At 48.7% G+C, this 13,449-nt stretch overlaps 1 protein-coding gene across 1 annotated transcript in view; it reads right to left on the bottom strand.

Moving 5' to 3' along the window:
• Nucleotides 1–13,449, bottom strand: part of LOC144735180 (protein phosphatase 1 regulatory subunit 16A-like) — a 143,024-nt gene that overhangs the window by 118,111 nt on the left and 11,464 nt on the right. Inside the window, exon 2 of the mRNA XM_078617633.1 lies at nucleotides 10,441–11,704. Coding sequence (XP_078473759.1) covers nucleotides 10,441–10,726 — 286 coding nt within the window. The 5' untranslated portion in view covers nucleotides 10,727–11,704. The remainder of the gene's footprint in view (nucleotides 1–10,440; nucleotides 11,705–13,449) is intronic.

Here is a 13,449-nt window from a genome sequence, read left to right as displayed (position 1 = left end):
GTGTGTGTGTGTGTGTGCGTGCGTACACGTGTGTGTACGTGTGTGTGTGGGAAGTCGCAGTGGTTTGTGCTCTGCGCTATGAACCCGGTGACCCGAATTAAAATTCCCATTCATGGCCAACACCAGTGGAGATTACCTGAACTGGTGCTGAGCCTCCCCTAGGTCGACTCAGCCTCATCTCGCGGTGGCGAGATGTTATCTGCCTCGCCTGGTATATAGGAGTTCGTGGGTTTTATCCTAACCCTGATGCCTGCATATGTTTCACGTCTCTCTCCCCGTGGTCACATGGATTTTTCTCCAGGTCATCTGGTTTTTCCCTCCACATTTAGAATTAACATGCGTTTAGAGTATTTGGCTGCTATGAATTCGTACGTGATAAACAACTTCATTGAGCTATCATTTGTGGCCAGTTTATTTTTACATACCAATGTGCGACCAATTGTGACGAGATGAACGAGTCTGTTGCAACGTTATCAGAGACAGCAGAGGTCCCGAGGAAGACCATTCATGGTCATTGGTTCCATATGTTTAGCTATATAGCCAATGCAAAGTTCACCGATTGGCGGACCTGATAATATTGGGCTGGGGTGGAAAAAATTGCATGGCCCCCATGCCGCCGTTTAATAACCGAGAGTGGACTAAACGTTTTGACTGCTTTCGCCGAACAAGCCAAGAAAGCGTTCTTCATTGCAAGGCCTGCGGGCCACTGGCGGCCCCTGGCCCCTAATGCGCGACCCTCGACAATACACAAATGTGAAATGACCCCATATTGCTGTCAAACCCCAATGATTTCAAATGTGTGGCGGCTCTCACACTGATGTCTTATCGGCGAAAGTGTCCCACCCCTCTGCAAATTAGTGAAGAACGCCGAGCTAAGAGAATGAATACAATCAAATAAAAACAGCTGACCAAATTAGCCGTTAAAGCCACGTGCGGCGTCCACCTGCGGCCGAAATTGGACCAAAACACAGCCATGATAAGCGGGGACAGAGACAGCGAGAGAGAGAGCGAGAGAGGGTGAGAGAGAGGTAGAGAGAGAATGAGAGAGGGAGAGAATGAGAGAGAGAGGGAGAAAGAGAGAGGGCGAGAGAGAGGGAGAAAGTCGCAACCTCCCCCCGTCGTCGCTGGACTCTTAACCTCATGCCAGCACATTTCGCCGATATTCTGACAGGCACAGCTGGTGCGGACGAATGTTTTTTTGGAAACCCGTCACGGATCACTCGACGGAGTGGGGGACGCACGGTGGCGGGGGGGGTACCGGCCGTACCGTCGTGCGAGAGGCCCCTCTGCGCGTGTCTGCGCATCTGCGTTAATCACCCCAACCGGCGCCTGCTTTTGTTTCTCCAGGATAAATAAAAGATTCCCCATTCTGGTTCTTGCGGAGCGACCTTCTCCTTCTACGCATTATTCCGTGCGCTGACTGGCGAGCAAGTCCATGGGGGGGGGCACCGGTTTTCATGAGGAGTCTCGCTGGGAAAGGGTGAACATCTCAAGCGCTGCCCGCAACGGATGTAAAATCTCGCAGTTCAGTTGACGGAGGGGGGGGGGGGGGGCAGGAGGGGGGCAAGCAACTGCGGCCGAATAACAACGCTAAGTGGCGGAATTGTAAATGCTAAAAATATTAAATTCGCCCGCCGACCCTCGATAACAGGTGTTACAGACTTGCGAGGCTACGCTGCGGGTAGCAAAAGCCAGCGTAGCATCAGCCAGTGTTGGTACTGTTCTTCTATGCTCCCGCATGTATGACTCCCCCTCCCACCACCATCACCAATCTGTACTGGCTGACGTGGTGAAGCATGGCCAAACGAATCCCGCCTCCACACGGCACGAGGCATTGACAGACAGCTGCGCGTGTGTCAATCCACTGCTGGACTAAGTTAACGAGTGAGAGGCGGGGGGGGGATGTTCCAGGATTGGTCTGGATATTACTCGCCACCGACGTCGGCCCCGGCCAGGAGCCGCACCCAGGTCACCGGGTTCACACCGAGGGGCATTAACCACCCGCGTGCGATTAATTAGATTCTTCTTCTAAAGCCAGTGCTGCTGCAATTGCATTTGGGAGCTGCGTGCAAATAAAATTACGCGACGAGCATCATCAATTGGGAACAAAAATAACACGGATTGAGCGCGAACAGCGGCAAACGGTGAAAGTGCCTGCGTGCGCCACAAGCGCGCGGGCAAGTGCTACGCTGGCGGCACTTGTCCAACGGTGGACGTCCCACAGTTGTTGACGGTGGTGGCTTAGCATATCAATGGGACGAGCAATTTACACAAAGTGGCACTCGCAGTACAACTGCGGAGGTGTTCGAGGATGGGCCGTGTGGCTCTCCGGTTTGAGTGTTTTTAAATCCTTTATATTAAGTTCACTTGCTTGCTTGCGACCGTGCAAATCTTTCGGTCGTTTTTTAACCCACTTCCCGTGATCCAATCGAGCTGACATTTTGCACACAGACTCGTTGTGCGTGACAAATTATTTTCGTGATTTTTTTTTTCCAAAATTGTACACTTTTTAGGATTTTTTTTTAAAATATTTAATTACCAATTGCTTAATGGTGGCAGGCAATCATCTGACCCATAGGTGGCAGCCATCTCAAGCCAGAGGACGAGAGGACTCTAGCCGCCACGCATATAAAGGATTTATAGTGAAAAACTTTGTTTTTACGGGTTAATTTTTTTTCAGAATCAGAATATTTATTTGTACTTGAGGAGGAATTCGATGAGCTAAAAAGCTGTTTTTCCCAGACGTCCAGTCGGGGGGGGGGGGCGGGTAAGAACAATACAACAACAACAATACAAAAACACGTTAGGAGTGCAAAGTACAAGAAAGATAACCAAATCATCCAAACACATACAAATAAAAGTAATCACATCCTACCAGACAAAGTCCACTGAGGTATTAACTTATCGTTCAAAAGCGACGTGGCTCAAAGAAGCAGCCTGGCATGTGGACATTTATAGCAGTCAAATACTCGACACGTGCGTTTTTTTTTTAATGTGAAAACTGGAGGACCCGGAGAAAAATCCACGCGACCATGCCAACTCCAACTATAGAAGCGTCAGGATCAGGATTGAACCCACGCCCTCCTGTGTTTGTGGTATCCGACTGAAGAGAGTGCGAGATACATCCTCCTTCGAAAAAAAACAAATCCCCAAATCTCTCCGCTCTAATCCTACCTAGTTCTGCACTGCTGGTCCGCTATCGTGCTCCAAGTGTGCATTGCGATCTGGCAAAGTAGCCGTTTTTTTCCCTTTCACAGATACATTTTTTCCCAGTTGACCGATCACGGAAAGCTAAGCTGCGGTTGGGGCCTGGACAACGCTTGGATGGGAGGCCCAACAGGCGTAAAACCGGTGGCTGTGCTTCGTTAGCAGAGAGCAGTCGACATCAACCCAATACTTTAATGTGCTATGCTCCAAGGTGTATCTTAAAGTGAACGACACCGCACTGACCGGCATGAAGTATGTTCAAATAACCCCCCCACCCCCCGCCATGGCCTGCACGATGTGAGGCAGAGGCCCTCATCCAGCAGCGGATTGACGGCAGGACACCGAGGCTTACACACGAACATGCAGACGACCAGCTAAAGTCACATTAAGGCCAATGCATTTGAAAAAAACAACGGTTACGTCAACGCGGAAAAGACACGCCGTGCAGCCAGGGCCGTATGATCCAACAGGCCGCAGTACGCACTGTGCCTAGGGCCTACGAAACACTAAAAGGGCCTCCAAAAACATGTGACCATGTTTTTTTAAATGTTGTATATGTATGATAAAACATTTCACCAAAATATCTTCTTGGATAAGTACATTTATATAGCAACAAGGATAGGCACACTGTACATACAAAGAAGGCAGAGTCATGTCAATGTGTAACATCTTCAAATTGTGTTTTTCGCCCAATCGAGCGAGTGACAGCGACGGTGGTAGTAGTAACATGGGGCAGCAGAACCGACTCTAGGAAGTTATCGCCGAAGGCCTACGAAACACAAGGTGCCTTGGGCCCACAAGAACATTAATAGGGGCCTTTCGTGCAACCCAGGCAGCAAACAGGAGCCCTGAGTGCGAGGAAGGAGGCGACAATGCCACAGGGGAGGTGCGGGATGATGGCAAAGGGTTATCGACGAGAGGAAAACCGGGCAGAAGCTGCTACACACTCGCACATTCCGCAGAGTGGCGACTAAAGATTTCGTTTTAATTACGTTGCCCCGTCGTATTTTAATCTCGGGGGTCACCACGTTGGGTCAGCGGCCCCCATCCCCACCCCGGCCCCGCTCCTCCGGCCCTTCTGACGTCTGCCGCGTTTGGGGTTTGGGGCAACAACGGCACGGACAAAAATAAACCCACGCGCACATTTGTCGCGCAACATTAAACACCTCGCCTGCCTAATGGCACGCAATAATTACGCCCGTGCCCCCCCCCGACCCCCTTCAAGGTGACGCCAAAAAAATTAGCCCCAAGGCCTCCCCCGGCCCCCATTCATCGCCCTGACTCGGAGAACCATGGCAGACGGCGGCGTGAAAATCTTCACGGAGCCCTTCGAAGAGCAATTAGCTCACTGAAAGTGGCGATTATTTTATTATGTTTTATTTTTATTATTTTATTATTTCCCTTCTACGTGACTTTACCGAAAGAACCAAGAAGATGAATCCCTGCAGTCACGAAAGCTTTAAATCGAAAGATTCTTGTCTTGTTATTTTTCAGCACAACATCAAATACACCCCGACGGACACGCATATTTCTGCCCCGATCCAATTGTGCGCCCTCCTCCACCCCAGCGCAGTATCTGTGTCCACGGGCGTAGCTGTCACGAGGAGCCAGACAGGTCGTCGTTCCGCAGGACCGCGTGGGATACGGTGACGCATTTGGGAGTGCATTCAGCAGTGGACAGATAACGGCCGACGATGTTAAATAACGTATCTATGTGTTCTGCTGTGATATTTCACATTTTCCAGAATTTAGAGAGAATATTTCGTACAAGTGATGCCGATCAAGGCGGACGCTGCACGATGGCCTATTGTGGCACTAACCGTACTACGCCTTAAACCCACCGCAGCTGATGTACTCGTGGATTGACATTTTTGTTTCAGTGGAAAATATATAACCTTTAGAGTCGTCAACAAAAACGCTGCCTTGCGTTCAGTAATTACATTTTCCGCGGGAAAAAAACAGGGAAGCAATAAGAAATACTTTTCTCCGTTCACCGTTCACATAATTGGGAGCATTTGTTGTGTGCCACGTTTAGGAACATTTACGTGCAATAATGAAAAGCGATTTCTTGTTTTCCTCCTCGCCATCAATTACCATGTTAGCACCGTCGCAACTGAAATCACATAATTACGGTATCTCCATAAACATCACCACCCTAATGAGGCAAGCATCACAATTCTAACGAGGGTAGCATCACCATTCTAACGAGGGTGGCATCACCATCCTAGCGAGAGTGGCATCACCATCCTAACGAGGGTGGCATCACCATCCTAACGAGGGTGGCATCACCATCCTAACGAGGGTAGCATCACCATCCTAACGAGGGTAGCATCACCATCCTAACGAGGGTGGCATCACCATCCTAACGAGAGTGGCATCACCATCCTAACGAGGGTGGCATCACCATCCTAACGAGGGTGGCATCACCATCCTAACGAGGGTAGCATCACCATCCTAACGAGGGTGGCATCACCATCCTAACGAGGGTAGCATCACCATCCTAACGAGGGTGGCATCACCATCCTAACGAGGGTGGCATCACAATTCTAACGAGGGTAGCATCACCATTCTAACGAGGGTGGCATCACCATCCTAACGAGAGTGGCATCACCATCCTAACGAGGGTAGCATCACCATCCTAACGAGGGTGGCATCACAATTCTAACGAGGGTAGCATCACCATCCTAACGAGGGTAGCATCACCATACTAACGAGGGTAGCATCACCATCCTAACGAGGGTAGCATCACCACCCTAATGAGGCAAGCATCACCATCCTAACGAGGGTAGCATCACCATTCTAACGAGGGTAGCATCACCATCCTAACGAGGGTGGCATCACCATCCTAACGAGGGTGGCATCACCATCCTAACGAGGGTGGCATCACCATCCTAACGAGGGTGGCATCACCATCCTAACGAGGGTAGCATCACCATCCTAACGAGGGTGGCATCACCATCCTAACGAGGGTAGCATCACCATCCTAACGAGGGTGGCATCACCATCCTAACGAGGGTGGCATCACAATTCTAACGAGGGTAGCATCACCATTCTAACGAGGGTGGCATCACCATCCTAACGAGAGTGGCATCACCATCCTAACGAGGGTAGCATCACCATCCTAACGAGGGTGGCATCACAATTCTAACGAGGGTAGCATCACCATCCTAACGAGGGTAGCATCACCATACTAACGAGGGTAGCATCACCATCCTAACGAGGGTAGCATCACCACCCTAATGAGGCAAGCATCACCATCCTAACGAGGGTAGCATCACCATTCTAACGAGGGTAGCATCACCATCCTAACGAGGGTGGCATCACCATCCTAACGAGGGTAGCATCACCATTCTAACGAGGGTGGCATCACCATCCTAACGAGAGTGGCATCACCATCCTAACGAGAGTGGCATCACCATCCTAACGAGGGTGGCATCACCATCCTAACGAGGGTAGCATCACCATCCTAACGAGGCTAGCTGAAGCCGAAACACCGTGGTCTTAATCTGGATTTACTCCATTGGATTCGGTAAGAGCAGCAGCAGCGTCGTCATCATCATTGCACTTTCTCAACCCATTTTTTTAATGGAAAAGCTGATCCGCAAGAAAGTACATTTGCAACGTCGTGATCATTTATCATTATTATCATCTTTACCAAAATAACCAAAGAGTTTTAAGTACATTTGAACGTAAACCCTGAAGCTGCCCACATTTTTCCGGAGCCTGCCACCACAGTGGGGTCGTTGTTTTGTTGCTGGCCTGAGCCTTCAGGTACAATTATAATTATCAGAGTTAATTTAATGATTTACAGGTCTCCCAAGCATATTTGCATAGAATCTATTAGCGGAGGCTGGCAAAGCGCCCTTTCGAAGCTAAGAGGATTATGCCAATCAGTTATCGAGACAAGCTGGCCTGACGCCAACAAGGGGGAGAGTTATTGGCTCCGAGTCGGGTTTGCCGCAGGGCAATATAAATTGGCTGACGAGCTTTCAGCAATAGAAGTTTGAGATGAATCTGACAGCCCCCCTTGTCAAATCGAGGGCAGTGACTCAAAAGGCGATTTGTTACGCGACATCTCCCCGTGCGCTTTCTGGTTGTGCCGCGTGCAGTTTACCGCTTCGCTACAAACCCGCCGTGAGCTCCTCCGTACGACAGCGACGGCCTACAGGAACTGAATTTCAGTTTTCCGGAGAAAACTCTCGGGGCACGCGGAGGGAAACATGGAGACATTATTGTTGCAAGGCAGCACCACGGCACGGCCGGCACGCAGCCCGAACACACACATCGCAGAGACGTGCGATGCGAGTTTTGCATCGAGAAGAGCACGCCTATTCTTGGTTCTATCGGTAAAGTCACGTTGAAGGGAAATAATAAAAAAATAAAAAAATGTCGTACTGTCGCACTCACGTGAATAACAGCTTCATGGATGTTGCACGGTCGTTTTAACTCAATCCTCCAATTTTCCCCCTGTGACATAGATTAACCGTTTCCCCAGGGGTGGCAGTGGACGGGGGGATGGTTTTGCCCCGATGTCCTGGAGGCACAGATAACTACATTTGGCAGCGGCTTGCCTGCTTCCCCGTGCCGGGCGCTTGTTTAGGAGCTGAAGAGTTACATTCCTAATTCGGTTGACAATACTTCACGCAGAACAAATAGGCCGCTGTATCTTAATTATTGTGATTACCCAACCACGCGCCATATCGCAAGGACACACACTGGGCGAGATGCGTATAATATAACACAACCGCAAAAAACTACGTAGCAGTGTCCTGTTAGTTATTTCGCCAAAAAGTTTCTCTACCCGAGGCTGATAAAACAACGGACAGCTGGTGAAGTTAACACGGTGGGGGGGGGGGGCAGAAAGCACGCTAAGAAAAAAACAAACAGCCTGGGTAGGTGGGCTGGAAGAGATGCATATGAACTGACAACTATCACATACAGCAGTCGCGTGAACATCCATGCGACGGGGGAAGTCTCGAGCATTTAATAATAGGGCTTTTCCCCTTCTTCTTGGTTCTTTCGGTAAAGTCGCGTAGAAGGTCCTTCTACGTGACTTTACCGAAAGAACCAAGAAGATGAATCCCTGCAGTCACGAAAGCTTCAAATCGAAAAATGGTTTTTCCCATTTTTTCTGGCAACAAAACAGAAACCTTTTTACAAGGATTCATGTCTGCAATAACCACAATACTTGCAGTTAAAATGCAAACAAAAACACACTCTGATAATATTTGCAATGTCCTTGAAACTGAATGGTCCACACCAGAGACAGCTTTCTTTTGAGCCTCGTCTCAATTGGTGCTAGACCAGATGACACCAAAAGGTGTACAGCACAAAGACAATGCCACTATCAAAGTAATGAGGGCTCGTGGTGACCAACCATCTACATCATTAGACCTCCTTTGCCAGTACCAAAACATTATAATAGGGGTTTTTCCCCTTTTTTTCTGGCAACAAAACCGAAACCTATTATTACATATGTTTCAGTTTATTATTGAATTATTATATATTGGTACTGGCAAAGGAGGTCTCGGGCATTTGGCGACCATATCTCTCTTGGATGTGACTCACAGGGTTGTGCCACGTCTCGAAGAAATCTCCGAGAGAGTGGCAGCGAAACGTTGGACACCGTGCCGAAAAACACGCGCTACACGCCCGCGGTGCAACCCAAACAACGCGCGGACGGAGCGACGCAGGGCGGCAGAACGGCGAAAACCCGCGCAGCAGATTTGAGCGACTGGCTGGGGACAGCGCCGCAGACTTCAAAATGCAACCTCAGACAGAGGATTTAAAAAAAAAGAAAATCCACGTTCGTAATGATACACAGGAGGGAACAATTATCAGACGTTTTAGAATACGCTGTGACAATGTGCACGGTACGAACTTCACCCATCGCCATCTCAAGTGTGGATACAAAAAAAAAAGCCAGTGCGTCCGAGTACATCCGACAACGTGGCTACTTTACGAGCATTTTCATCCCTCATCAAGAAAGCAGGAAAACGTGATAAAGGTGCAAATTATAGTCCTAAATGATTGACACGCTATGCCCAAGTAAACAGGTACTCCATTATTACACTAATGATTGCACACAAGTGTGTGAAATGTACATCCGGAATTGCGGAATTTCCCTGGTGTAAAAACGTAGAAATCTACTGGACTATTTTTGGCTTCTGAGTGCAGAGCCCATAACATATATTACTGCCATTATTCTTTAACAAATACAGTAAAACCTTGGATTGCGAGCATAATTCGTTCCGGAAACGTGTTTGTAATCCAAAGCACTCGTGTATCAGTTGTGATCACGTGACGCTCGGCAGACGAAGCGTATATACGCGCTACTCGTAGTGCAAGACCTCGCTCGTTTATCAAATTAATATTTATTTAAAAATTTGCTCGTCTTGCAAAACACTCGCAGACCAAGTTACTCGCAATCTAAGGTTTTACTGTAATGCCCAATGAGAAAAAGAATATGTGTATATATAAGGAGTTAACATCGCAAGCAATGCCCCTTCATACTCGGAGTGGTGGTTATACCCTGCAGATCAAAGTTAAAGACGGCACCAAACTTTACCGCTCACAGTATCGCACATCGGGCAAGTAAAAAATGTTGAAAACCGATTAAGAATAAGTCGCGCACACGCCGTGGATTAAGTAATGATTCCCAACATGCTCTTTTCAGTGTTCAGATACATTTAATTAGCAGAATAGAAGCTGGCGGCAGAGCCGTCAGGGCGGGAAAAAAAAACCACGCTTTCATAATTGAAAATACGCAGAAGACATGGAACATTTTGGCAATGTTGGTCCAACGGTTCCAACCAAATGCCAACATTAGCCGAATGTTGTTGCCATGTTTACTCGGTAGTCCTGTTTGGTCTGGTTTGTCTTCGGCAACCCTTCGATCAATTTGTGCAGTTTTTTTTATACGACAGGGTGAGTCCAAAATAGCAACACAACCTTTATTTTTTTCACAAAAGTTTAACTCGTAATGGAATTGTCCTTCAGCGCTCGAGTCACCGAGGCCCCCTTCCGCTACAGGTGGACAGACGCGTGGACGGACGAGCAAACGCATTCGCCGCCTTCAACCCTTCTTTGGAAAGCGTTCACGAAAACACGCTGCATGCCCAAAGCGATCGATCTATAACTCCATTAATTCTTAATCACCGGCGGCAGCGGCGGCGGCGGGTGGTGGCGCCGACGCCGGCAGCAAACGGGGCGCAGGTTAAATTGAAGCCTCACCTTCCTCGACGTCGTTCCGGGCGGCCGCCTCCAGGAGGGTGACGCTGGGCGTGAAGCGCAGGCCGAGCTGCTGCCCTCCGTCCCTGCCCTTTTTGCCGCCCTTCTTCGCCTTCTTGGCCGAGCCGCCGGACTTTTTCTTGGTGCCCTTGCTCTGCTCGTCCTTGTCGTACTGCATCCAGCGCCGCACCTGGTGGACCCTCTCGCGCTGTGCGGCGCGCGCTCTCTCCTGCCCCGAGCCGCGTGGCATCGCAGCTGCAGCCTCCCCAACCTCGCTTGCCGAAATCATGGCTTTATACGAGGGGCGTTTTTTTTTCTCGTGCGTTCAAATCCCCGCCTCGAAATTCAACTCCGCCTCCCCCCGTGGAGTTTTTTTTTTCGAATTCTTCTTCTTTCGTCGCTCTTTACGTCACCCACTCCCCCGGTTGCTGGTCGTTGCCGCCGTCGCCGGTACGGTTCGTTAACGTCGCGCGGTTTTTGTTGTCGCTGCTGTGATTATTGTATGCGTCCTTGTGCCAGGATTCTTGCTTTGGCTGTCATTGTTCGAACAGAGCTGGGCACTGCGCCCACATCCCACCATCCATAATCACCCTGTCCCCCCCACTCTTTGCGAACGTGCCCACCACAATGTAGCACTCAACTGCTGGAGTGCCCTATTCCCGTCGGCCTCCCCACTGCACCAAGCCCATCCAATTCAATAGCGAGGAGGAGAGAGAGAGAAAAAAATCACTGCTAGCCGGCGGCGATTCAATTAACCATTTACTAGCACGATGGGCTTTTGAACGGAACAACTATTTTTTTAATTTTAATGGATGGCAAATTGTTAACGATCCCTGGAGACTGTGAGCGACACGTTGCGTAGCTCTTAAAACGGGGCCGTTGTAAAATCTTTCAGAGGTGTGATGAGCCGCCCATGCGGTGCGACGGGTCACCGCACCAAGGCGCGTGACTGCAATCGTTTTTTTTATATATATGTAAAGGTGCAGCCCTGCAATTCCCTGCTGTGATGAAATCACATTCAATGCTAACTAAATGTGTGCATTGAATTGGCATGGGGGTGCTTTGGTTGTTTTCTTCTTGTTTTTCTTGTGGTTATTCTATCGTTGCGTTTTCAAAGCGGCGTCGTTCGTCACGTTCATCCTTTTTTTTCCATTTGGGCGCGAAGAAAGCATTGATTAGCGCTCGCAGATAACGGTTCAAATTGCCACCTGTCTCTCCCGTGAGGAGACGCTTCACCCTTCGTCCAGAGGCACTGCTCCAATCACATCTGCAATAAACAGAGGCAGGGGCGTTAAACACAGACATGAGGCGAACTAAAGAAAAAAATTAACCGCATCACGTTTGCTGCAGGTCACCTATTCCGATGGTGCGTAAAAAAAGGTCAAAGGCGCAGCTCTGCAATTGCTTGGCCACACCACTGCTGGTGGAAGGCCCCTCTAATTTAGGACGCTCTAGCGAGCTCCTCTAGATCAGTGGTTCTTAACCTGGGGTGCACGCACCCCTTGGAGGGGCGAGATGCCCTTTCTGGGGGTGTGGGACACGGGCCAGATTGTTTTAGAAGGTAAATAACTGAAAACACAAATTGAGCGCGGGCACTCAAGTACAACTACTTTGTATCACAAAACCCCGATGTATTTATTCTAGATTTGAAGCTTTCGTGACTGCAAGGATTCATATTCTTAGGTTTTTTCGGTAAAGTCACGTAGGTAAAAAATTAAAATTAATAAAAGTAAAATAAAAGTAAAATAAAAATCACGACGTTTCGATGTTTTTATTAACATTAAACACTTTTTAACGACTGAGACCCAAAGGCGTGCAAGGCTGCAGTAAAGTTCAAGGACCACTGCACTCGAGGCTATGTTGGACTCCTCTTCCACGCTGGCTTGGATTGCGAGCCACGTGCGCTCACCAACTCTGACACCGTGCCAGCGGTCCTATTCCAAGAGTGTTGAGAGTACGCGCGTGTACACGCACGTGCACGGCACTTTGTCACCGCAGCTCATTGAGGACCTCCACCAGTCATCGCCGGGGGGGGGGGGGCTATCTGACCACACTCCACCACACCGGTCAACGCGGTACAGTACAATAACGGATCTTGCAAGCAATGTCCCCTGCCGTCCACCACGCTGCCCAGCAGTCTATAACACTTGTCGTCCATCGAAAGCGCTGCCTCGGATCAACCCTGCTGAGACCTTACGAGATGAGGGCATTCATTCACTTGTGGCGGTGACATGGCCTAGTGGTGGAAGCGCATTTGCCACTTGTTGTTTGGGCGTGCGATTAAAACCCCGCAGTCCACCCTTGTTAATAATCCATAATTTAAAAAAATGTGGATTAGGTAACGTGAATCTAAAATGTGTCGTTAAACCGCCACCACCCGACACAAGCGATTAGTAAGGTTTGTTACGTTACCAAAACGTGCCAATTAGTCACTACATTTCGATTTAAAGCTTTCGTGACTGCAGGGATTCATCTTCTTGGTTCTTTCGGTAAAGTCACGTAGATGGGAAATAATGAAAATAAAACATAATAAAATAATTCTCACGACGTTTCGGCCACAACGCAAGCAGCCGTCCTCAGGTGAAGAACAGGTCTGTCGGAAAGACTCATTCAGACGCTGTCTTTCCGACAGACCTGTTCTTCACCGGAGGACGGATGCTTGCGTTGTGGCCGAAACGTCGTGAGCATTATTTTATTATGTTTTATGTTTATTATTTTATTATTTCCCTTCTACGTGACTTTACCGAAAGAACCAAGAAGATGAATTAGTCACCAGTTCAGCACACTGGTGTGTTGGAAAGTAAACCAACACATTTACAATGGGTATCATGGTTTTAACCCTTCCTGCCAATAAAACAGGTGTTAAGATGTTCAAACACCAAATAAAATATATTTTGATAACGTTGAAGTGTTAGGCAGAACTAATTATGACTGGCCAAGATTAGTTAAGAGAATCAATTGAAATTGAGAAGAATTCAAATAATTTTCATCGCTGTGATAGCGATAAACGCA

This window comes from Lampetra planeri, chromosome 54 (assembly GCF_965212315.1).
Source record: "Lampetra planeri chromosome 54, kcLamPlan1.2.h2, whole genome shotgun sequence".
NCBI classification, from domain to species: domain Eukaryota; kingdom Metazoa; phylum Chordata; class Hyperoartia; order Petromyzontiformes; family Petromyzontidae; genus Lampetra; species Lampetra planeri.
This window is presented reverse-complemented; position numbering and strand designations above follow the sequence as displayed.